This window comes from Aythya fuligula, chromosome 4, assembly GCF_009819795.1.
Source record: "Aythya fuligula isolate bAytFul2 chromosome 4, bAytFul2.pri, whole genome shotgun sequence".
In the NCBI taxonomy this organism is placed as follows: Eukaryota; Metazoa; Chordata; class Aves; order Anseriformes; family Anatidae; genus Aythya; species Aythya fuligula.
In genome coordinates, this window is record NC_045562.1 from 45,452,378 (window position 1) to 45,480,103 (window position 27,726).

The window sequence follows — 27,726 nt, forward strand, 5'->3', positions numbered from 1 at the left end:
GGTCGAATCAAAGTAATGGGATTGCCTGCTTTGTGCACACTCAGAGATGAAACTTTGAGATAGATTTCAGCTCATTTCCTTTCTCTGCGTAGTACCCCTTCTTGAAAAAAAAAAAAAAAAAAAAAAGGTTCTGTTGTTGCTTGCATGAGGATGGTTCAATGAAATTTTAAGTACTTGACTTGAAAAAATGTAGATACTCTTTAAAAAGTAAATGCATCTCTTCCCCTTTTCCCCGTTTCCTAATCTCTTCATCAGAAATTGCAGCAAATAGTGTATAACTCTCTAGGGCAATCTTTCTTTTTGGGGGAAAGCCCCTCTAAAACACTGGCTGGGAATGCAGTCCTGGTGCCAGTAACAGTATGGTTAACTATCAGTGCTTTGGGTTATGCTTACATCCTTAGAACTTTCTAGCAGCAGTGAACCATGTCCTTTGCTCTGAAGATGTCAGGTTCTTGGCATTATCATTTTCTTAGGGGAAAAATGAAGTTCCTTGGAGTGACAGATGAGCTTGAGAGAGGATGTGGGATTGTATATGTATATATATAAAGTCATAATTTTAAATGGTGTGATCAAGCCCTACGAAGAAAAGACAAATTTTGAAAACTGCAGTTTTTTTTTTTTTTGTTGTTTTGTTTTGTTTTTTGTACTCTTTTTGTGCATGTCCATCGCGCTGAACCCAGGTTTTGCCAGTTAAGGGAGGTGAGTGTCCTGGTAGAGAAGATGAATATTGGCACAGAGAGGTTGGAGAGTGTCCATCCTCGGTGCCACTTGACCTAAATCGGTCGTGTTTTGGGGACAGGCGCTAGAACACCCGCTACCTCCACACCGCGCCACAGCTGGCAGGCTGAGGCGGGCCCCCCCCCCGCGCCGCCTGCAGTCGCTCCGCCCGCCCCCCGCGCCTCCATCAGCGGCCGGGCCGGGCCGTACCACAGCGCCCCTCCCGCGGGGGGGGGGGTGCGGGGGGCATCGGCTCGCCCTGAGGGGCGGCGGCCGGGCCGCGGCGCCCCCCGCTCGCTGCCCGCCGCGGGGCCGGGCGGAGCCGGGCGGCGACAGCGGGGGGGGCCCCGCAGCCTCCCCGGGGACCCTCGAGCGGCACCGGGGGCTGCCGGTGGATCCTCCCCGCCGCCGGGCGGTGCGAGGAGCCGGGGGAGGGCCCGGCCGTGGGGCGGGGGGGGGGAGCCGGGGCCAGCCCCGGCAGCGGGGCGCTGAGGAGCAGCTGCCGGGCGGCCGCCAAATGGCCGAGGGGCCCCGCGCCGGCCGGCGGCTGAGGCGGCGCCGCATGGGGGCCCGGCGCTGAGCTCCGCCATGGCTGCGCACTCCAGGTACGGGCGGTGAGGGGAGTTTGGGGGGGCTGTGAGGGGTTTGTGAGGGGTTTTTGGGGTGTGGGGGATCCTTCAGGAGCCGGGCTGCCTACCCGGTGCGCAGGAAGGAAAATGGAGGCAGGGTTGTGCTTAACAAAGGGACCGAGCTTTGATTTTCCGGCTTTTTGGTTTGTTTTTTTTTTGGCCTCCCCCTTTGATTCACGCGATTTACTGGCCTCTGTTGTCAGTGTGTCGCTTTACAAGGCCCACATGCCAAGAGAGGGTCCGGTGTAATCCCCAGCGCTGCTGCCTGGCCTTGAGGCTTGGCCGGGCCCCGAGGCTGGGGGCTGGCCGGCTGCCTCAGGTCTCAGGGCCGTCCCCTGGCTGCCAGCCCCCAGCCCCATCTGTAACCCTCCGGGGCCAGGCAGCGCTCCCAGAGCACGGTTCTGACGCGGTGAAGCTGCGTCAGAGCGTTTTGGTGCGGTGAGTAAGAAGGCAACCCCTGTGTGCTTCGTTCAAGTTTAAAGCTGATCGCTTTAAAACACGTTTAAAAGGGAGTAGGAGTGAAAATGAGCAGCAGGAGTGAATCTCTTGCAGGAGAGAGAGAGGCTGCGTTTACCAGTAAGCTCAGTGCCTGCGATACTCCTCTTTTGGGGGCACAAGTTGGCTGTGGCATCCGCCTCATTGCAACACATACGTGCTGTATGAGTGCATAAAAGCTTTTCTTCAACAGCAAGGGGTGAACGCGTATGTGCAATAAATAACTGGAGTTATGCTGCATAGGAAGGAGAGGCCAAACGTCTCTGGAATGAATTTGTTAAAACATGCCAGAGGGTTCTCCCTGGTAGGCAGCTGATGAAAGATGTGGGCGAGCTTTTTGGTTTTGCATCTCTTCTTAAAAACAAAACAAAACAAAAAAAAAAACTGCAAGCTCAGTAAATTACTGATGAGGTGGTGTGATACAGAACACCACAGTGTTTGGGTATCGCTCGGTATGAGGTCTTCGGGCACTCCTCCGTCTGCTTGGGCTTGCTGTTTCTCACATGCTGGGTGTTCAGTATGCGCAGCTAGTGCAGGGGATGTGAGCCTGGGGAGGGTGCGGGTTTGGCAGCAAGAAAATCCTGCATCCGTCCTTCAGCTTCAGCTGTGATCCAGCGCAGCTCCCATAGCGTTTGGATTCCCTTGTTCTGAAGGGTGGAAGGGTAAAGAAAACCGTGTGGTAAAACGTGCCTGTTGCTGCTCGCCAGCATTTTAAAAACTGCAGTAGTAATGAGCGAGAAACTGATGTGTTAATGGGTGCTGGAACACTTTTTTTTTTTTCCATACTAAATCTTAAGAATGGATTACACGGTGGGTTGGGTGTTTTGTTTTAGCTGTTTGAGATGAATCAGCTTCTGCCACTGGCTGCTGTAATTAGCTTATATCCAGAACCATTAGGTGGAGAAACCATCCCTCGGTCCGGGTTGTTCTGTGTTTAGAAAGTAGGGGGGTTGTTTTCAAGTTGCTGGCTGAGCTGTCGGCTTGCAGCTGTAGCTCTCTGTGCACTCACTTCTGGAGCATGCGGCTGGTCTGCTGCTTGCAGTGTCCCCGGGCAGCACGGCCTCGGTCAGGTTTTTGTGCTGTATTCGGGAACGCGTGAAATTCAGAAGCAGAGTTGAGCAGAATAAGGAGAAGTGCACTGTCTTGTTGGCTACGGTATGATGCTGAGTGCTACGCAGCTGCTCTGAGGTATGGCAGGACCCCCAGGAGGTATGCGGGACCGACCGAGACCCTCTGTCAATGTGACAGCTCCAGGCAGAGGTCAGTGAGGCACAAGAATGTGGCTTCTTTGCCGGGTGGTGGAGCCCAGCTCTCTTCTGCTCCCTCCTTCATTAAAAAACAAGCCCTGCTGCAGCAATCGCAAGCTGAGGAGCTTTAAATGCATAGCTGCTTTTTTGAAGAGGTAGGCTGCTGTTCTTGGGCTGGTCAGGATCATTGTAAATTAGCTGTGGACCCTGTTGGTTACACTTAAAATCATAGATAGCATCCAGAATAACACTGTATTTATCTAAGAATTCCTGCTTGTTGTAAAACTTGGCTTTGGATGTGCTCAGTGTGGTTGCAGGTAGGCAGAACCAACTGCGTTTCCTTATCTTTGTAGGGCAGCACAGTCAGAGCAGTGTGCAATCAGTGTCGTGCCATCATCCCCGCCGGGCTCACCTTGCTCCTTCTGAGCTGGCCCTGCAGGGAAGGGTGAGGATGGGCAGCACCCTGGGGAGCCCTCCCTTTCCACCCCGACAGCCCCAGCACCACAGCTGGCCCCAGAGGCGCCTCGGATCGGGGCTGGACCACTCATTGGGGTAGAAAAAGGAGCAGATGATGTGCCAAAAAAAACCCTTGTGGCTGTACCTGCGTTTAAAACACAGTGAATGCAGTGAAAGAGTCTCTTCTAAAGGGAGTGATGCCGAGGCTTTTTCCCAAGGAAGAGGCACTTTGAATGATGCAGCTTGATTTTTGCTCCATGTCATTTTGCAGCTTTCCAGGGCAGATCGACAGACACGTTTCATAACATGTTTGTTCTGTGGGTCCTGTTGATACAGGCAGGTGCGAGTATTGGTGATACTGCATTCCAGTCAGCTGAGGCAGGTGAAGAAGGGCTGAAACAGCCTTACCTGTAAGTTGAAAGCTAAAACATCCACCGCATTTCTCCAAAATCTTCCTGGAGAATTACACTTGGGTTTCCTCTGGCATGCGATGCCTGACTGCCCTGCAGCATGCTTTGCAGGCTCCTGGGGAGCTTCAATCCACAGCTGCTGACTTGTCTGGGCTCTCTGAGCTGGCTGTGGGGCAGCCCAGCTGGAAATGGCCCATGACTGGAGCTCCTCCAGGGAAGAGGACACCCAGGTTATTTGTTAAGGGTGGTGGGGATTACAGGTCCAAGCTGTAGTAGGACCCAAGTCCCCCGAAACCTTGGAAATGCTGTTATCATGGTGTGCCAGACCTGGGGTGGAAGGGAACATTTCCTCAGACCGAGTAATTTGTGCTGGGCCTGAATCTGTGTTGTAGAGGGAGGCATCTTCTTGCTGCTTTTTAGGAGAAAGTGCAGGATGCAGCACAAATAGCAGGAAGCGAGCTCTTCATGAACCGCATCAATTCTCCTCAGCCTTTTCTTTCTGTGTGTAGCCACAGTGAGTGAGAGCACAAAGCTCTTAAATCCTTTAAAAGATGTTATCGAAGGGACCTCAGTAACTACGTAGGGAAGCTGCTAAGACTGTTCCTCCTGTCGTGGTGGGCTACAGGGAGGCGAGGGAGAGTTTTCCACAGCGTGCAGGCAGCCTTCCTCCTGCCAGCTGCAAGTACAGGGCGGTGGGGAGCTCAGAGGCTGTTTAACCTCTATTTATAGGCAAGCACTCATCCTGTTCGGGCTTGAACACGGCACAGAGGTTTTTTTTTTCCCTGCGGTACATCACCATGAAAAAAGCACGGCCGTGCTCCGTGTTGCAGCTCAGGCTCCCGGGGCTGGTTCTGGCCATGATACAGGGCAGAAGGCACACGTAGCGCTGGGGTGGAGCGACTGGCTGGGGCAGACAGCGCTCCGAGATGTCACCGGGGGAGGATGAAGGCAGAGCTGCCTTGCTCGGGTAAAAGGCTTTAACAGGGAGCAGACGAGTGCTTGTGCAGATTTTCCCCAGCTGCGTGTTCACAGACAATTTGGGGAAGCACTGCTCAGGTGCAGAAATCATACATCGCCTGGTTTTACCACATGGAGGGGAGGGAGCCAGCTTCATCACGGCTGCTCTGTGCTTCACCTGCACGCATTTGTCTTCAGCATTAGCCTTGGTTGTTGTTCAATATTTAGAGCTGTCATTTTTCGTTGTGCTAAATGTTTGTTGGAACAGGGATGGGAAGTTCCAGCGTTGTTCTGCAGCGTTACCCAGCGGGTTAAGAGAAAGCAATGCCCCTGCTTTAGGTTTCAGAGAGAGGTCAACAAGCAAATGGTTAATGGTTAACCTCTGTGACAACAGTAAAACTCATTCTCAGAACTGTAAAAAAAAAAAAAAAAAAAAAAAAAAAAGTGTGGGTTTCAATTGTGTACTTGTTAAAGGAAAAAAAAATCCTCGCCAAAACCTAAACAGGAAGAGTACAGCAGATGCTGTTTTTTTTTTTTTTTTTTTTTTTTTTGGGGGTGGGTGTTTTTTTTTTTTTTTTTTTAAATAAAAGCAAAGTGAGAAGAAGTGTATGTTAGTGTTTGAGATATGTATGTATGTATATATACACACCTCTTTGCTCAGAATACCATTTATGGTATAATCTATAAGCAGTAATTGATGTGTTTGTTCATCAACATAGGAGCAGCACCTTCGTGGCACAGTATGTTTGGCAGCTGGTGTGTGTATGCGAGGTATGTGAGTGCGGGTACCTCCTCTGAAAGGCAAGTCTTTTTTTTCCTCCTTTCCTGAGCTGCGTTACAGGCACTGCAGTTTGAAACACTGACAGCTGGTAGCATCTGAACTTGCAAGGAATTATTAAAATGTGTGGTGGTAAACGAGTTTTTACATCTTCAAAGAGTTCGAGACACCTGGTAAGAAATTGCTTTCAGTATTCCTGCGCTTCTGTAGTCTGTGAGATTGTATTTAACAAACGTATTACAGAGCTAATCCATCTTTGCAAGTATGGCTGAGCGACTCTCCCTCATGACTGCTCTGCAGCTCTTGCTCAAGGCTCCTCTCTCCCCAGCAGGCTGATAGGGAGAAAACACCCAGCTTTGAGGGCAGGGCTGAGAACAGGCTGTTGTCGGTCTAGGAATACGTTTATTTGGGGCAGGGAGCTGGCCTTGCTCAGAGCCACCAGTGCCTGTGTGTTTACCAGGAGGAGTTTGGCTGGCGAGCTGGAAGTACAGGCAAAGAAATAGGCTGCAGAGGTGAGATAACTGCTGGCCAGCACCGGGCGTCAGCTCCACCGTATCTCTGAGCTCCTGGAACTGCCTATCCTAAAAGCACTGAACCCCCCATGGTTTCTGTAGATGCAGAGGTGAGGAAAAGTAGATTTTCTTTGCTACTGCAGCATAGTTGGAAACAAGAAACACATTTACTTCCCTGCCCTGCTGCATGTCCTTTGGCAAAAATCATGTGTGCAGCTGCTTACTTTAAAACATCACATCGTGTCTTCAGGAGGTGGCGTTTGGTAGTGGTACCTGTCTGGGGGGAAACGAGGCGAAGTGGTGATTATACCGGAGACTTTGCGCCTCGTCTGCTGTGATTTTGAGCTGAACTGGTGGCCGGCCGAGGTTCTCACATGACAGTGCAGCATGCAGTGCTCCTCCTGCAGGAACAACCGGCTGGTTTTAAAGCTCTGTCAGTGCCAATTCAAAAGCATGTCAAGTCTATACGCTGTTTTTTTCCCCCCATCTATGACTGTGCTTTATGCACGTTTATGTTGAAAGCTTGTGATTTTCAGTGTGTTTAAATGCTGTGTCTGTGAAATGTTGGAAGTGATGGCTTTTTAGTTTCACAGATCCTTGATTTAAGAGACGATGTTCCATAACTTCCTGCCGACCAAAGATGCTTTTTAAGGGGAACGCGATCATTGCGCCGAGGTTTGAGAACACTGTTTATCATCTTTATCTGTTTGCAACCCCCTGCCCACTGTACACAGGCTGATTTCAGCAAATTAATAATAGGCTTGCTGTGCTTAGCTGGCTCTGTGAACCTCCCAGGAGTAAATGCCTGGTTCTGTGCAGTGGACCACAGGCCTGAATGAAGCTGCTAGTCTAGAGACTAAGAAAATTCTGTGAAACTGCCCAAATCCTGGAGGCAAAGAAAAACAGTTAGATTTGTGTTCTTTTCTTTGAGAAAGTTTTGTCTCTTTTCAGAGGCACGACAATAACGAGATGTGGTATTCAGAGACGTTTTTTCCGTGCCATTCCGCATGAAAATCAGTTGACTCATACATCGAGGCATTAAAAATAACAGACCAAAAATCTTCCTAAAGTGGCTGACATGGAAAAATGCAGCAACTCAAATGTTTCGCCTTTGAAAAAAATACTTTGGGTCAATTAGTGCCCCAGAGCTTTCATGCATTGTTCTCTGTGATTTGTTCCAAAAATCCCAGCCTTCTCTGTTACAGCACATGCTGATAAAGGAATAGCTCCCTGTCTTTTGTTCTTCCCGGACAGGATTTTTCAGTGTTCTCAAGCTATCAGGATAAAAATGATGTGATGTTTGGAGGAGCTAGCTGAAGTTCTTCCCTGCTGGGAGAAGGCAGAGTTTGTCAGTTAGATGGTATAATGTAATCAAGGATTTGCAAGTACAAGAGCTGAAGGAGAGCATGGATGATGCTAATAGTGCTGTAGGAGTTGGGCCATCTAGTTGTAACAGATGCTGGAGATTTTTTTTCCATAAATTACCTGTGGAAAAAAAAATATTTTTAACATATTCAGTAAGTTCTATTTAAGGGGAAAAACAGCTTCACTTTCTAGTTTGTCTTAGCAGGATACAAGTGTTTGTCAACCAGTCAAAAGCCCTCGATGGGTAAATGGGATGAGCTTGGCCTTTGAGTGTCTCAAAACATCACAGCCCCGACCTGGTGTTTCCACCACTACTCCGCTGGCACGTCGCTGAGCAGCGCTGCTCGAGAGCTCCCAAACCTTGTCAAAATACATGAATCAGTCTGGTTCCTGGTGGTTTGGAAGGTGTTTGCCTTCCAAGTCTGTCAAGCTAGCGGCCCTGTGGTAGGTGGGTTTCCCAAACTACACATCCCTTTCTCATAGGGTTTTGGAGGGACGTGCGGAATGGATGGGCAGGGAGCCCGTTGCTGTTCTTTCCCGTACAGCTCAGACATCTGATACAGTCTAGCACTGCTTTTCGCAGCCAGAACCTTCCTTCTGTGATTTTTTAAATAAATGCAAACAGAGTGTAATTGCCACATAATCCGATAATTGCAACCAAACCCACCTCAGGCTGGTTGTTGGCAGCTGTATTGGTGTGTGTTGATGTTGTTCCACTATGTGAATTTATTGTGGAAGCTTAGCAATTGATTAAAATATGTTCCCAAGTGCTATTTTATTAAAACAAACAAAACCAAAACAAACCTATCCTGCAATGCATGCAAAGCCAGACACGATCTGGATTGTTTCTTGACTCTAATGAACAGTAATTTGACATTCAGACCTTTCACAGACTGTACCTTATGTCTCAGTCCTTGCCCTAAGAGCTGGATTTGTCTCTGTGCTGTACTTCTCTTGGTGGCAACGCGCACGGATCACTTGGTGTTTCAGGTGAGGATGGTGCACGTGGCCCTGTGCCCGCCCAGCTCTCCTAAGAGTGCTGGTTCTTGGGGCTTTCAGATTTTGGCAACAATTACTTGTGCTATCCAGAACAGGGGCAAAGGGGAGAAAAAGTCATTTTCAGTGACTGCAAACATAAAACTCAAAAGTAATGTAACATGCTTCCCCACCCCTTGAAAAAGTCAGATAGAAATGGCGTTGTGAAGAGGTCTCTCTTCTTTCTGTGCCCTGAGCCTATCTTTTGCTTCCCTTTTGAGGGGTTTCTGTGCCATCCACCGTTTCATGTCTTCCTCTGGTCCTTTCCTTTCCTGCTGTGACCTTGGTGGGTGAGAGATGTCGATCATGGGCCAGATGAAGAAATAAACAACTTCTGGGTGGGGGAAATATCAGGAGAATAATGTCTTCATGTGCCTGTTCCTTTGTGCGTGTATTAAATACCGAGGTAATGGTTTCCTTTTTTTTAAAATGGCTTCCTTTGAAAATGTGCCATCCACTCCGCTCTCAGCTTAACAAAGGAAATTTACAGATGATAATTGATATAAGCTACGTTTACTTGAGTGCAACAACTTTAAAGGCCATTTATGCATAGTAATCTGCCAAGCAAATAATGATTTGTTTAGGTTTGTTCAGTGCTCCTTTCCTTCCTCTAGCGGAGTCCCTCAGCACATGTGAAACAGGCTCGGAGGGCTGAGACACCAGCAGCAGTCACTGGGGTTAAGACGGTGCTTGTAAAAGGTCTTCAGTTCAGTCATGCACTTTTCTAAGAAAGTCCTTGAATGGTTTTTTCACCACTTTTTCTTCTCTTGCCCCTCGGTGAGCAAGGACAACAGCTCACGTCTTCCCAGCACGCAGCAGCCTCTGGATGGAAGCAGCGCATGGCTTCTGCTCCAAATTCCAGCGCTGTCACTTGTGCTCAGGTCCAGCTCGTGGCCAGCTGAGCTGAACCCTTCTTATGAAAAGCTTAGCCTGTATGCGTAAGGCAATCAACTCCTTTTACGATCAGGATCTGATTTCCTCGTTGCCTTTCAGCTCTCAAGTCCAGTTCCAGAAAGCATTCCGGTGAAGAGCCCCACTGGAGCGTATGCACAACAGCACTTCTTGGCCTGGAGCTAGACAGTGAAATGTGGAGGATGTTTATTGTGTCTGCATCTGTGTGAGCAGGTGCTCAGAAAGGGCTCCTGATTCACAGCTTTAAGCCGAGGAGTGACTTCTCTGTGTGCGTGACAGAGAAGTGATGTGGGAGAGGGGAAGGCATTTAGTCTCACCGTTTCCTCTGTTCCTGTTCTTCTGTTGTGTTGGTTCCTGCAAATGGCATTTTATAAAGCAAAGAAGTGTTAAGTTGGGGGAAAAAAAAAAAAAAGGTGTTTTAGAGCAAACTACTGGCCAGAAAGGATTCCAGTAGTTTTTCTGAGGTGAGGTTGGATAAAAGCAAGGTTTTAGGTAGAACAGGCAAAAGAAGCAATAGTGATTCTGTTCCTTCCTCCTGCCCATTTTTTCAGGTGCTTCCAGAAATACTTAACATACAGCAGCTGTTGTACAAAAACCTTTGTGTGTTTCTGGTGGTGTGTTTGGTAACTGTAACAACCGAACCACTGAGTAACATGGGAAAGATACAGACTTCTGCAGAGAGTATGTGTGGGGGATTTAGGAAAATTCTGTTCCCTTTAAAAAAAAAAAAAAAAAAAAGAAAAAGAGGCAAAGCACAAGCTGGGGATGAGGAAGAATCCCTGGCAGCATACGCAGAAGGGTTTAAAAGCTTCTTTGGAAATTTGACGTGGTGCTTAATGCAGGGCATCTGCTGAGACCCTGGGAGAGCAAAAAGCCTCCTGCTCAGGGCGATGAATAAGCCTGGCTGGAAGAGGCACGTGGGAGGTCTGAGGACGAGGAACCCCAGGGAGAGGCGGTGTTGATTCACTTCTCCTTTTGAAGCTGCCTCTTGCCTCCATGCCATAGAGGATGGGGACTGGAAGAGGCCATGGGCTGCTGCTGTGAAAATCAGTGAATGGGCAGAGGCTCCAGAGGTTTCTTCAGAGAGGAGACCTGCCCCTGGAAGAAGTCCTGAACGGACAGAAGGCTGCGTGTGCCTCATGGAGCCTCTCCTGCGAGATCCTACGGCACCTTGGTGTAATTTGCCAGCCCTGGTTGCAGGTTTGGCATGAAATCACCGCTGTCATCAGAGCAGATGTGACTTCCTTTGAGAGTGGTGGTTTCTGCAGGCAGAAGGATGGCAGTTCAGAACAGGCTTGGAAAGATCCCAGTCCCTTGGAGAGTTCAAACTGGAAACGGAGTGACGGAGAGGGCATTGAAGCCAATACAATAGAAGAGCTGTAACGTAATTAACAAGGATGTTAACTAGTTGCCTTTTACCAGTTGGCTGGCAGGTTTTGCTTTCCTTGAAAAAGGCAAGCAAAGTTGGTGTGATGTGACCATATGTTGTGATGGCTGAGATAGGCCTATTTTTGTTCAGCTTCCTCTCTGATTTGCACTGCAGCTGATCTGCCTGCTCGCTCCGGGAGCTTCCTGCCAAGCTGAGCAGGAGGAAGAGCATCTTTCTCGTGGGTCACAGCCGTGGTACTTGGTGGTGGCTTCATGGTATCGATGCTGTCTCAGGGCTGAAGTTTTGCAGGTGACAAAGTGGGAGCTTCCAGCAGTAACCTGCAGTTTCTTTCTCGTCACGACCAAAGCTGCTGCGTCTGCACGGAAACCCTCCTGTCCTGCCTGTGGGTGTCCAGCCAGCGGCTCTTGGCTCTGACCCAGGTTCTTGCTGTTCTCTCCCTGATTTTGGGAACCTGCCTCTGTTCCCACACGAGCGCTGCCTGCCCTTCTGGGGCTGCTTCACCGGGCACCTGCTGGCAAGGCTCCCGTGGTTACATTGCCTTCAGTTGCTCAGTTGTTTAACCAAGTGCTTTTAACGGGAACACGAAACCAGGCAGAAATACAAAACCTCACAGAGTAATCTCTTAATTGCAGTGCTGTCGATGCCGATCCACCCCCCGTGGTTACTGTACTCGCAGGGGGGCGCTGGGGAAGGAAGAATATTAAATGAAATAGGCTGAACACTTAAGAAGGATAATTTATTGCCAGTCCGAGCATCAAGCTAAGCGTTGCAAATAAACGGCCGATAGAAGTGCTTTTGGAGGCAGAAGTTGCCTCGTTTGATGTAGTTGCTGTGTGGGACACCTAAACTCTACGGGGATAAATACACAAAGAGCAATTAATTAATAGTGGCAAGATACACATGCCTGCGCTGTCCTGAGGCAACCCCAAAAAAGTATTCATCAGCAGATCGCCCAGTTGCTGGCAGATGACTCCTGCTGTGCAGCAGTTTGCCATTTCAGCTGGAAAATGCATTGTCCCTCAGCCTCCCTGCAAAAATCACGGCTTTGGCTGCTGTGTGGTGCACAAAAAGCAGCGCATGGGAGGGGAGGTGTTTGCAGGCACGTCGGCTTTAGGATTTCTGGGGACCGCCATAAGCCTCCCGAGGCCCATCAGGCCTTACAGACGCCGTGTCACTCTTTGGGGTATCTCGCCTAGGTTGAGCAGCAGCAGGCGAAAGCAGGGCGGCTCCGTGGTGGTGTGGCAGCGCGTTGGTTGTACAGCTGCGTGCCCTCCAGAGCAGAGCGGGGTTATCAGCGAGTCCACAAACAGGGTAAACATTTCGGAAGCGGCCTTGCTGGCTCCTGCCAGCACTGCCTTTTCCACCACGTACCGTGGGTGATCCCCGTGCTGGCTCCACGTGCTGGCAGGAGCCCCTCGGTTGCCCAAACCTTTCCTTGCACATTGGGGACATCCTGTGCTGCGGCTGGGCTCTCCGGGAAGCACACACGTGTCTGCCCAAGTTGCTGCTGGTTGCAGCCCCTGCAAAGGGCACTGCAGGCACGTATTTGTAGCAAGCAGCAGCAAGGAAAGGCGAAGCACCTCGGCGTGTGTTTTGGAGGGGCATATGCTTTGCAACGTGCATTAGGCATGCTTCAGTACCTGCCTAATGCGCCCTGTCGCGGATTATTGCCCTTGCATGGTCTGAATGCTTTCCAAGCCCTTCTGCATGACAATGAGCCGCTTTGTTAGAGAGACATCAGAGGGATGGCTCCAATGCGGTTGGAAACCTCTTAATAAAATCAAACAAAAGCGACAAACCATGGGAAAATGTGCAGACGGTTCGGAGTGTGGATGGAAAAATTAGGAAATACTTGTGGAATACCTGGGACCTGGCAGAGGCTGCAGGAAAGATTTTTTTAAATAGGCTTTTGAGCATATAAGCAGGCTTCTTCTGCAAACAGTGCTAATCTCTTTCCGTTCCTACTTAGTCCTTGCTATGCAGATAAGACTTGTTCAACCTGTTACTCGGTACGTGCTGTTATATAAAGGGAAAACTCCGGGGAGTAGGAAACCTTGTCATTTGTTGCATGAGTTGTTTGCTGCCCGTTTCTATGGAAGGATGGAAGAATTTAAGCCTTTAATACTCCTTGATTTTGCTCGTGTCAAACCCGGTGGCCTGCAGGCAGCGCAGCTGACACTGAAATGAGGTGTCGTTGGAAATGACACGTGAAATGAGGACGGGGGCACTGGCTGGCAGCGTGGCCGTGATGGGGCACCCGTGGACGGACCGCGTAGCACTCGGGTCCTGCTGGACTCAGGAGCTGCTTGGTGCAGCCTGCACAAGGTTAGCTGGTGGCCAGCTCTGCAGAAACCCAGCAGCGTGCTCACTCAGCTGGACGTGCAGAGGCGGTGGCTGTAGGGTGAGGATGCTGTTCAACAAGAGATTTAAAAGGCAGATGCACAAAGCAGCTGCTCAGTAAACATTGCAGGGTTTGGGTTTTTCACCCAACAACATATATCTTGTTAGACTTTTTTGGTGCAGTGGAGAGCAATGTTTTGTGCTTTTTTTTTTTTTTTTCTAAGAGGATTTAAGGAGCCAGTTCTTACAAAGAGCACATCTGCTTGAATAATTTTAATGTAGCCTTAAAGTAGAAAATGTATTGCATTTGACTTCTTGCACCTGCGATAAGCATTGCTGGATGAACTGAGGTAGAATAATAGATTGCAAGACATGAATCCTTGATTTGCTGTTCAGAGCCATTTCAGGTGGATAATTAAACTTTTTTTTTCTGATATGTTGATATCTGGATTTTTTTGTAACCTACTTTTTTTTTTTTTTCAGAGCTTTTTACCACAACAGTTGTTGAAAGGCTCCCCATTTTTGTGGGGCCCTCTAGGAAAGAGCAGGTGTGCTGGGGGACCACTGGGCTTTGCTTTACCGAATACTTCTGTGCGAGGTCAGGAACACGATGCTAGGACAGTTGGTGTGAAGAAAAAAGTAATTCCAAGTAATCACAGTTCCTTTCTTACAATCAGTAAAATGAAAACGGGTGTGTGGGAATCAAAATCTTGTGATTGTGTGAACAAATGAATGAAATTTGGAGGTTTGGACCCAATGATCTCAATGATCTATTGAGGTCCCTTCCAACCCCTACAGTTTTTACAATTCTCCAATTCCCAAATCTGAGATTATGATCTCAGATCTGCCTGTGAAAGACTTCTGGAGCCTGTTGTAAGGGAACAGAAGCCTGATTTCATGATTTTGTTCCTCTCTTGGTAGTTCTCTGCTGCAAATGCCTTGTTCTCTTGCTGTCTGTAAGCATGTCACCAATGAATTGATTGTACAGGACAAGAAGTGCTACTTCACACAGGATTTCAATGAAAATCGACAGGCAGGATAGTTCCCACATAAATGGCACAGAATGGAGGTTTTATTTCTCTTCCCAGGCAAGCCTAGAGCAGTTCCCCAGAGCTGCTGCCTTTCTGTTGAGAGCAGCAATACCGAGGCAGGTGGCTATGCTGAGAGAAGATTTCATGCAGTTCGCACGCGGCAAGAGCCCATCCCTGCCGAAGAGGCTTGCTGCTTGCCACGTGGTAGCCGCTGCATTCCTCTGCTCCTATAACTGACTTGCAGAGCCGTAACAGCAAGATTTGGCACAGAGATCGTGGCCCGGCTGCGGCGGTGCGTGTTGGATTGCAGTGCTGGAGGATCTTGCCGTGCTTGGGCTGACTTGTGTTTCGGCGTTCCTCCACGTACTTCACTTCAGTCTCGTGGTTTTCAGAAGCTGCGGTTTGTAAGCTAACACTTGATCCGGGTTTATTTGTGTCTCTTGGGCTGACTTAATTGTTTTCATTATGAGTGGGATGCAGCTAATCAAGAGGGAGAAACACCCTGGGAGTGGGTGATGCTGCAGCTGAGTCAGTTCCTGAGCAGTGGGAGGTGATCCAGGTACCGCAGCCCTGGTGGAGGAGCCTTCAGCGTGTCCTGTAGGTCCTGTTCTGTGTCCTACTGCCTGACCTTGTCTTTCTCCAAGCAAATGGCCGCTGTGCCACCCTGACACAGCCACATCTGATCTCCTGTACGCATCCCTAGCGTGTGCCAGCTGCAAAGTGCTTTTCCCCCATTTCCCCTTGAGTGGAAAACGCCCTTGCAGCAAGCTCCTGGTGCTGTAGGGCCAGGGTAAGTGCCTCTGAAACAGCTCCTGCCCAGTGGCTGCACACAGTGCTTTGTTACCCTACTGCTGCTGTGCCTGCGCTCAACCTCTGGCAGACGTAAGGTGGATTTTGTTGATGGGAGACTGTATGACCACCTTTGGCTGTTAAATCCTGAAAATGGGACATGGGGGTAAACACAGATCCTGCTCTTGTGTCCAGGGTAGGTTTGCACATGGAACAGCTGGCGTAAAAGCTGCAGGAGGATTTCTCTTCACTGCCATAGGTAAAACACATCCAGGCTTTGGGTGGCACATTTGAGTTGCATACGTTGGAAATCAGATTGCTTTTTCAGAAGGCCGTGTACTGTGACAGCAGCCTTTCTGCGCCCCTGGTGTGCTGTCATACGTCTGTGGTGAGTTAAGCACACACTTTCCTTGGTGTAATAGGTCGCTTCCTCCTCAAGCTGCTTCGCATCAAGGTTGTGTTGTAATGCTTTGTCTTGAGGAACAAGACCGACCCCCATCAGCCCTTGCACATTGACAGTTTATTTTTTTGGTCAGGTTTCTCAAGATCTCAAGATCTAACACGAAAAAAATCACTGGGTAAAAATAAGACAACTGAAGAAAAGTTTTTTGAAGATATATTTCTCCCTGTGTTTTTCTTCTCATTTCCTTATTTTTCCCTCATGTCATTTTTGCATTAGTTCTACAGAGAAGTGCATGACACTTGCTGAGGGCTTTGTAATGACTTTTTTTTTTTCCTCTTATCCTCTATTTGGTGGACGTCTGGGCTTTGATCTACAAATATGTCCCAGTTCGTAGATGGGAGCTCTGCTGCATCAGCGAGGCAGGGAAGCACTTGGCAGGTATACGTGCTGGGAAGGTTACTCTCCTAGCCTGCATGGCGCTTGGTAGGTAAAAACATAAAGAGAAAGCTAAAAAGGAATAGCCATTTTTGTAGCAAGGGTGATTCACAGGCATAAATTCCATAGCTGCTGATAGTCTGTTGTTCCTAACCAGGGAGAGCTTGCTAGTGGGGCATAGCTTTTTATCGGAGAAGCTGTTGCATGCTTCTCAGGGTGTGAGGAGAGACAGGAGAGGAAATGAAGGGCTTAAAGCTATCCACCAAGTAAATGCTCCGTAGTAATTGAAGAAGCTTGTTTTAGGAATGACTCTTTTTTCCTGCTTGTGCATTGAAAGCCAGAAACTGCGTCATTCTTAAGCAATCCCAAAAGATTTGGATATACTAAAGCAGTGTAGGATAAGCAGAGTGGTGAGTTACTACAGCAGGCCTGCACCCAGCAATTCCCAAGGCTCTTAAGACTGTCGGTTCTGTCAGTGGAAAGGTGGGATGTGCTCGTGTCCTCGAGCACATCTTGTTCATCGCTGGTGGACCCGTGGGTGTTCAGAAGGAAAACGAAATGCTGCTGATGTTTGCTCTGTCGTGTGGAGGCATTTGGAGATCGTGGCGTGAAGGCAAGTGCTCGAGGCTGTTGGTGCAGAGCCGCGGCAAGTGTCACGCAGCGTGGCTGTTCTGATGGAAAAATTAACTTCTGAGGCAGGAGCTGGCCTCAGCGTAGAGGAGCCGTCAGGAAGAGAACAAGTGAGACTTGGCAGGGGTGGGCCTGAGATCCTGCAGGGTGACACCCGGGTATGTCCAGAAGGAAGATGGAGAGTGATGGGTGAAAAGTTGATGGTGATTCTGCAGTCACGGTGGTGAGGGATGGTGCTTAACCAACGCTACACAGATGGTCTTTGAAATGTGTTTTCCCTGTGCTTTGTCAGTCGACGTCTTCTCTCAGAGCTCAACTTCTGAGCAGAGCCAGAGTTTGTGTTCTGGCGGAAGGGCTACACCCCACCCCGTGTGTTTGGTGATAATGCCAAGGCCTCGTATTTACTCGCAGCAGCCTTTGATCTCGGGAGGCGTGATGTAAATACCTGCACAGGGTTAATGTCTGCTCTGTCGGTGCGCTAGTTTCTCCAGGACTCTTCTCAGACCGGTGTGGGGGTGATGGGTGGTGACTCAGGGTCCCCTCCCTGGCCGAGCAGCAGGGATTGCCATTATCTCCGAGGGGCAGGTTCTCCCAGCCAGGATGGGAGGTGCTGTCAGAGCAAGGCACGTGCCTCTAGGAACACCATCGAAACTTAGCCCAGGTTGGTCTGCTCTCCGAGAGCATTCAGCACGGCCTCTGGAGCACTTGTGCTAAGGTTTGCTGGGCTGTAACCACCTCAGTGGCAGGCTGAAGTCTTCAGCTTCAGTAGGAGAGCGAAGTTCTGCCCACTGCAAAGCAACCCCAGCGATTTGTGTGCGCGTCTGTGTCCCGAGCAGGCTGATCTTTTGATCCTTGTCGACAAAGTGACAAGAGACACAGGCTCCTCTTGCCTGCTCACAGTTTCCTCTCTTTTCCTCAACTTACCCGCAGAGACAGAAGTGCCTCCGGGGCTGAAAGGTGGTCGGACCACATACTTGGCTTGGGGAAATCCTGCAGACGTGTGCCTGATGAATGAGGCTGCTGTACACAGAGCGCCCGTCTCTAAGAGACAAAGTGGTCAGGATTTTTCATTGCTTCTACCCGGTGATTTAAATTTTTCACATTTCCTCCTGTGCCTGCCACTTCCAGATCAAACAAAGCCTTAAATTCATCATTGCTCCGCCGCCTGGGCTGCTCTCCTTGTAATTACTCTTCACACATCCACACCTTCTCAGAAGCCCTCCTGGTATATTTGCATTTAGATGGAGAATGACAACTTTCGTGTTCCCTGCAGAACTTGTAATTAACACCTTTCCCGACAGCCTTCTATTACCATCAGCCTACCGGGGAGAGGGTACGAGCCTGGATTTCTTTGGAGACTCGGTTTCTGGGGCATCCTGGGCAGAGAGACTGCCTCTCTTGCTTTGCTGAGGGGCTCTGACTACAGCGTAGTTACGTGCTCTTACCGAAGACGACAAAGTGGAGGCTGTATGAAATAATTGTCACGTCTTTGCAGGTTTTTTAGGCTGCTGCTGTAGACAGCTGTTAAGCAAGGCTGGCCCTCAGCACATGTTTCAGTTCATAGGGTGAGTGGTGTGCCTGTGGAAGCTGAGCTGTGGGTGTTTGGGGCTGTAGGGCCAATTCTGTGAAGGTTTTGTCCCGTGTGAGGAGCGGCTGAGAGCTCCCCGTTGCTGCTGAAGTCACCAGGCGCTGCAGGGGCTCAGCTCCTCTCAGCAGACACTTGGGCTTACTCCTGGGAGCTGCTGGGTGAATCAAGGCCTACCGATGCCAAAAGGAAGCAGAAACCTTTTAAGGACTGAGTAATTAATGTATTTTTAAACTTGGCAACAGCAATAGGAAACAAGTAGGAGTTTGAACCCACAGATTACCGCAAGAGAGGCAGTGGGGAGATGTTTGGCGTTACTTAAGTAAAAATGACTTTTTCCTGGAAAAAGCCAACTTAAATTGGTTAAGTTAACCAAACTGGAGAGCATGCACCGAAGCTGGTCTGTGATGATGATGCAGCAAATAATTGGCTAACTGAGCCATCTGCTGCGCCTCTGCCATATGCTTGCTTCTATCGGCTCGTTCTGTTCTGTGCAGTAGCGTTTAGTGGCGTGAAGCAGCCCTTCCAGCAAGGAAAAGGAAGGAAAGGTTGGGACGAGGCTCATCTGATGGTGTTTGGTGTTAGCTTTAATGTCTGGCTTTGATCTGCCTGTCTCGCAGCCGCCTTGTAAGGCGAGAGCCGAGCCTGATCTGCGCTGCTTCCCAAATGAGGCAGGAACGTGTCCCTCAGCCCTGAGAAATGTTGATCGGCAGCTTCTCGTGATAAAAGAGAATCGGTTTTAATGACAAAATAGCTGTAATAAATCTGTGATTTCCTGCAGTTGTGCTAAAAGGAAATGTTCCCTTTTAATGTTCTGGAGGAAGAGGTTGTTCAGAAGGAAGTGAGCACTGTTTGTGTTTGCTTTCAGCCTTTATCCACCCCCTTCCCTGCTGCTGGAGTAATCCCTTCTGGGAGCCAGCAGCAGATCTTACTGCAACTAAAACTAAAGCAGATTTTTATTTTACTTTTGTTTTCGTGCAGAGAAGACGCAGGTCAGGAGCAGAGACAGACTTTCCTTTCGCAGCCGTCTATTTTCTGAAAATGGCATCATGGGCTGGACAGCCACGTGCCAGCATCTGAAACCCTGGCGAAGATGGCGATGTCAGGGAGATCAGTCTCAAAGTTTTAGCTTCTGTCTTCAGTTAACTTAAGGGTTTGCTTTTACAGCAAACTTCAGGGAGGTTCTTTCAACTGCACAACGAGATTTTTATCCCCTTTCTGCTTTTGAAAGTGTGTCCGCTTCTGTGCTCTGAAGTGGAAGGAAAATTCTGAAGGAAAGCCGGTCCGATAGCTTTTGGGAAGCGAGGATGAGCGTGGATGGGGCTCCTTGAGCACAAAATGGAGCGGGTGACGTCCCGAGGTGATGGATGGGTGGTCAGCTGCCCGGCCATGCAGTGCCGGGGGGAATAGGGCAGCCCGCCAAGCCCTGCTCGCCAGCCCATACGTGGGAGAGCGCCTGTATCCGCCGGAGCTGGCACGCTGGTCTCCTTTCAGACCTGCTGTTGTTGGCTCCAGGGCAGGAACGCAGCATCCCTCCACCCCCTCGGTCCCTCCTCCTCTTCTCTTCGCACACTCTTGAAAAAGAATTTATTGCTGGGAAGCGGGCTGCGGGTCAAGGAGGGTTCAGGGAAAGAGAAGGTCCCGAGACGTGTTCCAGCTGCTGCTCCTGCAGCAGGCAGCACGTAAGGTGCTTCGTGCTCAGCGCTGGGATACACAGAGCAGAGACAGCTCTGTCTCTTTGGAAATATTACAGTTGCAGGAGATGCAAGCTGGGACTCTGTAGAGTTTTCCTTTTGTTTGGATGTAATCAGGACCTGTGAGGAAAACAGCTCGATGCCTCTGAGTTTGGATGCTTGCCAGCCTAGAAATAGAAGGATATCCATAATCCACATGGACGCAGTGCTTTAGAAAACAATTTGCAAGGTCATAATACGTGGCTTGGATCCTTCTTACTGCTGCTGTTAAACTGCCTGCGAGTTTTCTGCTTCTCTTCTCTAAGCCGAGAGCTTGTGAGACGTTTGTGGCAGGGCACAGCGTGAAGTCAGAGCCCTGATCCTTCCCTGCCGACAGCAGGCATTGTCCCAGCAGGACAAATACAAACAGCCCCCAGGGCGTTCCCCCCTCTGTGTTCTCAAAATCTCCGACTGATGTTCCTCTTGCCTCCACTCCTGCCAGTTTTTGCTCCTGGATGGATGTGCACACACACCGTCTGCTTAACTTAATAGTTGTGAGGTTACTGCTGCTGCTAAAGAGTTCAAAATGCAGTCCTGTGGTGCGAGCACTAACGTGGCACTACTGCTTTGGTTTACATTTAACGCCTAGCAGCTCAAACTCTAAATGTTTAAGGTTTTCAGGTTTGTTGTTTGTTTTCCTTTTTGGAAAGGCGCCGGAGCTGAGCCCTGTGAGCTGCTGCGTAGCGTCCAAGTGACGACGCTCCTTCCTTCTGCGTTGCTCATCTGTGCCCAAGGTCAGGCCTGTTTTGCATGACTGAAGAATGCTCACTCGGTGCCCAGCATGCAGTCCATTGAAGTCAATAAAGATATTTATGCCTATTTCAGTGGGCTTTGGCTCACCCACCTGCTCCGCAAGTTGGGACAAGTGACCAAAAGGCGAAGCCTCTGGGTCAGAATTTCCACTTGTTGGCTTGAGCGGAGACACGATTCATAACCTCAGCGCCCTTCCCGCCAGCAAGATACACACGCACTTGTGCTGGTCTTTGTGGATCACCCCAGGTGCTTTTTCAGTCTTGGCTTACTGGTGATAGTGGTGTGATCTTGGGTGTTTTTTTCTGGAAGAAAGGTCATCTGGCTAGGTTACTGCTCCTGCCCTTCTTACCCAGTGTTCATTAACAAAAACTGCTGATACGGAGTTGAATTCTGTATGGGTTTGTCACGCACAGAGAGAGCACGGGCCACATCGTGGACATCCTTCACATGGTGGACATCCTTCCCCTGGTCCCAGCTCCCCACATCAGCTGGAGGCTCTGCGAGCCCTGAGCACCTTGCGGTGGGGGCACCGCCAGAGTGAGCCATGTCAGACCTCAGCTCTTGGGTCCTGCTGCAAAAGCCTTGCTAAACAACAAGGCAGGCATAAAAAAAAAAAAAAAAAAGGATATCTGAAGGTAACTGAGGTTGTTGTGACGGTCAGGAGTGCTGGGAGAAGGGAAGTTACACCTTTGGTTGTGACAGCATTCTCCAAGAGGCCTGCCTTCATCTTCCCCATCCTCACCAAAAGAGGCAAACCATTTCTCACCTGGGGAGATAAAATGAGATTTGACAGATGGTTTGTCTGCTGCTTTTGCCCTTCTGTGTAGTTTAGACAAGTATTTTAAACTGCTTTCATTCCTTGTGATCTCATGCTTCAGCACAGAGCTATGCCAGCTCAGCAGCTCACCCGCGGGAGGCCTGGATCTGAAGCGTGCCTCAACAATCTGCCAATTGCATTAGCAAAATCCGTGCTGGGGAAAGCTAGCACAGTATCTGTGAGTATTGTACCTCAGCCAACACTGTCAGTAATTTAATAAGCACTTGGGAGAAAACAAACAAAGCCAAGGATGGGTATTTAGTGCAGCAGTTGTAGTGCAAAGAACCAAGCGCTTGGTATCCGCGGTGTGCATTGAGGCAGCCTGAGGTGTTGTCAGTGCCGTGCAGGCCAAAATGCATATGTGTATCCAAAAACACAAAGGAGGAGAAGGAGCTTTGCTCTTATTACTCTTTGTCACATTGCAAAAAGTAGATCCCCTTCGTGTCCGCTAACTTCTTGCGTGTCCTCCTGCCCACGGAGCAATGGAAACAACGGCCTAAGCACGGCCAGGGGAAAACTTGACTGATAGCAAACAACTGATAGCAAAAGGAAATGGTGGAGAAATGTGTTTTAGGAAGTCATTTGCAGCCTGTATTGGGACTATGTCCAAAAGGTGTGTCTTCTGCTTTCCCTCAGAGGTGTGTGTGATGAAAAAAAAAAATAGTATGTGGCATGTGACCAGAGTAAGCAAACTGTGTTGTGTGTAAACACTCCCAGGTTTGTTTGTAGTAGCAAATGCTGTCTCCTGGGATGGCCAGGAGGAAGAGTTAATTTTAGCTGCAGGCTGTCTCGTGTTTCTTGCCACTTGTGTGGCTGGGGGAGGACTTGGGGCACCACGAGGCATTGGCTCTGCGTGCATGCTCCCGTTGTATCTCTGGCACTGAACTGAATGCTGCTGTTAGCCTCTAATATAGACTCGGTGCTGGCTCTGGTGGGCAGAAGTCAGGGCTGGGAGCAGAGCTGGAGCCCAGCACGTGGTCACAGTGAGGGAGGAAATGAGCCCACACAGGGGTCAGGAGAGCTGCTTGCAAGGGAGCCGTGCAGTCTGCTCAGGGAAAGGGACGACTGTAGGGCAAGGAGACAGGAAAAGAAGTGAGGGGTGCCACCAAGGGCTGCCACCCTGCTCCGCTTTTGTTGGCTTCTGCAGCCACCTGGGAAATGGGACAGGGCCTGTGGGGGAGAGGATCTGGTCCACATTAAATCTCAATCATCTTGCAACAAGTTTATCCTCTGGTTGGCATCAGCGTGCCTGGAATGGGGCTGTAATCTCACAGCTGTGTACAAGGGAAATGTCAGGGGATTGCTTGGTGCTAGCAGCCAACTTCTTAGCAGTTAAAAAGATGTTTGAGGGCTTTTTCGTGCTTGCTCTGAAGGGAATATTTTTTAGAGTTATATAAAGGATATTTATGGAATCACTTCTTACTTCCTGGAATGTTTGGAAAATGATGTTTCATTCAGGAAAAATTTTCCAGATAACTGGGACAGAAATGTTTAGAAATACTGTCAATGTGAAATGCACTCATTTAAGAACTCTCTCACATACACACGGTTTCAAGGAGTGGATGCAGCCAAGAATTCGTCTAATTTGCCCTAATTCTTTTATTCTGCAGTTGCTCTCTCTCACATCTGGCTGGACAGAGGTTTCCCAGCGTGCACACGCAGGGCAGCTGACCAGCAAAGTGCTTAGAGATTGGACATTTTTCACATGCGAGATGACATCAGATGCACAGCGGAAATGTTTCTCTTGCATATTGTTTTTAACAGACGGGTTGAGTGTATTTACCAAATCGGTGATCTGTGGGTCCTTTTGATTATTTTAATTTCTTGCATTGTTTTCAGAAGTGGCTTACCTAGTAATTGGAAGCATAAGAGACGGAAACTTCTGGTTTGCTATGTTTGGAAACCATTCAGCACTAGCAAAAGTTGGAAACTATTTTAAATGTGTGTCTTCTGACCCCTGAATGTGTTTTTCTGCCTCAGTGGCACAAGTACATCCTTGCTGCAGTTCCATGTATGGAAATTTGCCACCAGGCAGCATCCTCTTCCAGATTTGCACAGAGTCAGGAATACCCCTGTGCGGTCCTCAGACCTCTTGGCTAACTCTTGGAGCAGAACCTCGGCTCCTCTAGGGCGAGTTAAACCTTCAGTAGGTGGCTGTGTGTGTGTGATAGCTGAGAAGGCATTGCTCGTGGGCAAGACGTGGCTCATCCCTTCCGCACTGGGATGTTTCAGAGCCAAACTAGTAGCAGAGGATCTGCACGCATGCAGTGGGCTGCACAGTGGTGAAGGAGGGCTGAAATACCTGCGTCCGCACGCTACGCTGGCATGATTTTTCTTTCTACATGTCCAGAAATATTTGAGCGATGAATTTCCTTGTTTTGCAGTAGTGTTTCACAGAGGAGCATTGGCTTACAGCGTCTGGTTTTCCATAAAGTCTTCCCGCTGTGCATACGAGACAGCTTTATTGCTGTTTGGATGTAGGGCTGGTGGAGCGAGGACTGTGCGTTTGTGGCTCAGGAAGGGTTTTGGTCTGGTATTTTCCAAATTCCTGAGACCTTCTCTTTAAATATGGCTATGTGTTATACAGTTGTCTGAAAACTAAGGGTTCTGCGCAGAGATGTCTGTTGACAGTGCTGCTGGTGAAATGTTAACCACCCTTTATTCTCTCTTTCCTGAAGCTTGTACAATGAGGACAGAAACCTGCTGCGTATTCGAGAGCGAGAGAGGCGGAATCAGGAGGCTCTGCAGGAGAGAGACAAGTTCAGTGAGAACGCCCCGCTCTTTGCCGAGCCCTACAAGGTAACAGTTGGGCCATGTCTGGAGGGCGAGGAGAAAGGAGGGTTGGGGCAGCAGAGCAGAGCCACGGCCTCTGCGCTAAATATGGTTGGCTTGAGTACAATATTAACAAAAGTAACATCCCATCCACTTCACTTAAATCAGCAGTGTGTGTTCATAAAGCTCTGCAGGTGGCAGTGTGCAGCACAGCCTTTGGGGTGGGCAGCTGCATTCGGGGGCCTCCTGTAGCCTGGAAGCTGCTGAGAGCAGTCTGATTCTCTTAGGAGAGACTGCCTGCAGAAACAAAATGAGCTTGCCTAACTGAAGTTGTGGTGATGCGTGGCAGTTAAAATCAGATCCTGAAGGGTGTCTCTTCTCGATCTCGATCTCTGGGGTTGTTTTTTTTCTGTGCTTTTTAAATTTCCCACTTTCTGTTCTTCTGTTTCAGACTAACAAAGAGGATGAGTTGTCAAGCCGTATTCAGAACATGCTGGGCAATTATGAGGAGGTCAAGGAGCTTATCAGCGCCAGGTGCCATCAGAATCTCATAGGAATACCAAAAAGCATCGCTCCTCTGATCCCTCAAGGAAAGCCTGATCGCCCGTTCTTCCCTGAAAAGACCAGCCATGCACCATCTGCATTCCACCATGCGAGCCGCCATCCACACATGGGACCTCCGGTTGTAGCTCCCCCCCCTCCAAGCCACTCCGTTCACTACCCAAAGGCACAATCACGAGCAGAACCAGCGTCAGGTTTGCACGCCAAGAGTCACAGCTTGTCCAGCGGCCGGAGCCAAGGTCAAGAACACGGTCACGGCGGGCAGGAAGGTCACACAGGTTCTCGCCACAAGAGAACCGAGAGGCGCGCTGTTGGTGAGGGTCGTGCTACCGAACTGCAGGCCTCTCTTCTGCAGCTTTCTCCATTGCTGTCACCTTTGTCTACTCCAGTGACGCCCCTGTCACCTCTACATTCCAGCCAGCATGTTAATTCCAGGTCACAGAACAGCAGCAAAAGTCATGGGCCGACCTACACTCAAACGAAATCACCTCAGGACCTAGTGGCAGGCTCACAGGAGAATGAAAGTCGGGACAGCTCAGCCGTTAACTTGGCTGGCACCACTCAGCCTTCCTCGCAGACCTTTCCCCCACCTTTGCCATCAAAAACCAGTGCAATGCAGCAGAAACCAACCGCCTACGTCAGGCCGATGGATGGCCAAGATCAGGCCCCAGTAGAGTCCCCGGAGCTCAAGCCTCTCCCAGAGGAGTACCATACAGAACCGTATGAGAAGATCTCAGATCTGAAGGCCAATGCCAAAGCCAAGTTATCCAAGCTGAAAATCCCTGCTGAGCCCATTGAGGTGAGTGCAGTGGTCGGGGGGCTTGGCTGGCGGGGTATTTTAAGCCGTGGGAGAGCAGGTCACTGAAGAACAGTTGCTGTTCTGTTGGCCGCTGGCAGCGCTGACGGTTTTGTGGTTAGAGAGGCTGCTTTCTATCGCTGTATCTCCGTGCAGGTGGGTAGAGGCCCCAAAAACTGGCAGAATATTGGGACAGCTGATCGTCTGGTGATTTCTACGGTCACCCCATAGGCTCAGGTTTTTGGGGTGCTGTGGTAAGTGACTCTGAGCACCCCAGAGTTCACCAAAGTCAGTCTGCAAGATCTCACCGTAGTGCGTCAGGCAAGAATGCAATGAAGAAACATGATGTAGATTTCTGCCAGAAAAATTTAGCCTAGTGTCCTCAGAAAACACATCACCATTCTGTTTTCTCCTTCTTCACATCCCTTTTGAGCACGTTTTGAAGGTTTAATTAAATCTTAGCACAGAGGAGGACGTCTCAATGATAAGAGCCCAGAAGTTCTGTAATATCTGGCATCGTGTGCTCTGCCCTTGCAGTCATTGTCATGAATTGCTGTTTTCCAGGCTGAGACATTGCAATAGGTTGCAGCAAGGCTGGGCACGGAGCGTGTGATTCAGAAGGTAATGCTGCCACTCGGGCCAGCAGGGGAAAACATCTGAGGATACAGATATTTGGTGTAGCTTTCTCTGCAAGTTCAGATGTTTGGAGATTATATGCGGTGTGTGCTAGAGACTGGCACACTTGAGCAGGGTTAGACTAGTCTGTTCTAGCTTTGGCTTCAGAGAAAAAGCCCAGAGCAGCTGTCAGAGTGGTTTGGCTTTGCTGACAGCGTTAGAAGGCATCTCGCACCTACATTTGGGCCCTGCCATGAAGTCACTGGGGTATGTTGTTTATGAGGCTGTGGGGAGACTTTCAGGGAAGGAGTGGCCGGAATCAGTCACTTCTTAACCAGGGGGTGCTTCCCCTTTCCGCTGTAATTGTTTAGAGACAGCAAGATCTCTCGTTGTACTCCATCTGGTTGCGCCTACCCCAAGGCCACCTATCTGATGTGTCACATGTGGTGGCGGACAAGTCTTGGGGTTCTGAGACACACTGTAGGATCAAGTGGCTTGCAGCCCACCCTTTGCAGCACTTTGAGAGCAGGAACAATATTGTTGCACGTGTTTTGGGACGCTTTACCATGCCTGTGTGTTACAGCACGTAGGAACCCACGGTGCTGACCTCAAGGTACCTGGGTGAGGAGACCTGCAGAGCTGCTTTTCAAGTTGTATTTTGCATTTGTAACAAAAAGGGGTAGGACGGGCGCGGTCTGCTTTTCATGAAAAAGAGTGTTGGGGGATGTTTTCATCAGCTGCAAGTAGCCGTAGGCAATTTCTTGTGGAATATGAGGGGAAGCTGGCAAAATGACATTGTCAAGAAGTTGTGAAAATAGTTTCATGCTGAGAGACAGCATTTGCTTCCAAGTAGATTGGGCATTGCACGTCATAACTCAAAAAGGACAGAGCAGCGAGGTCTGGGTTTCATTATTTGCTCGACCAGATATTTTACTCCTGGGGGGAGGAGTAAAGCAACGCACGGGGTCTTAGCTTCTTCACTACCCATTCTTCATTACCCGTTACCCCAAAGATAAAGGGTGTTTCTGGTTTTAAAGCTGTCTTTGTAAAGCCTGAGTTTTGTCTTGGTGTTGTCTTTTCTGTTGAGAAAGAGTTCTTACTTGTCAGAAATGAGACTTCCCTGCTCTCTCCCAGCTCTGGTTCCATTACTCTTTTTGTCTTACCTTCTTTCACATCCCATGCTTTGTATTATCATGTGTGTGTGGACGTGTCTGTTTGAATCTGAGCTCAGACAGGGCAGTGTTAGCTGCAATGCTGTCTGCTGAATGAAACCTCTCTGCTCACTTTCCATTAAGCATGTGGCTTTGATTCTAAATGCCTATCCCAAATCCTACAGCTGCCAGGGCTGTGCAGTGGCAGTACTGGGGCAGGAGTGCTATTCCATCTGTGGCAGGGTAAGAATATAGTAAAAAGGGAAGCAAAGCTAATGCAGAAAATGATTCTGCACAAGCCAAAACCCTGATTTCATTTATATGGTTGGACAACTGAGAAGTTGATAGATGACCCCTTGAGTAAATGTGCTGAATAACCCTCCCGTGGGGTAGGCTGTGACCTCTGCTGACT

General features: G+C 49.3%; 1 protein-coding gene across 2 annotated transcripts in view; it reads left to right on the forward strand.

The window, feature by feature from the left end:
• Window positions 1-1,204: 1,204 nt before the first annotated feature.
• Window positions 1,205-27,726, forward strand: part of AFF1 (AF4/FMR2 family member 1) — a 65,273-nt gene continuing 38,751 nt past the window's right edge. For both annotated transcript variants that reach the window (XM_032186543.1, XM_032186544.1), the window contains exons 1-3: window positions 1,205-1,322; window positions 24,098-24,218; window positions 24,643-25,551. In XM_032186543.1, coding sequence (XP_032042434.1) covers window positions 1,306-1,322; window positions 24,098-24,218; window positions 24,643-25,551 — 1,047 coding nt within the window. In that variant the 5' untranslated portion in view covers window positions 1,205-1,305. The remainder of the gene's footprint in view (window positions 1,323-24,097; window positions 24,219-24,642; window positions 25,552-27,726) is intronic.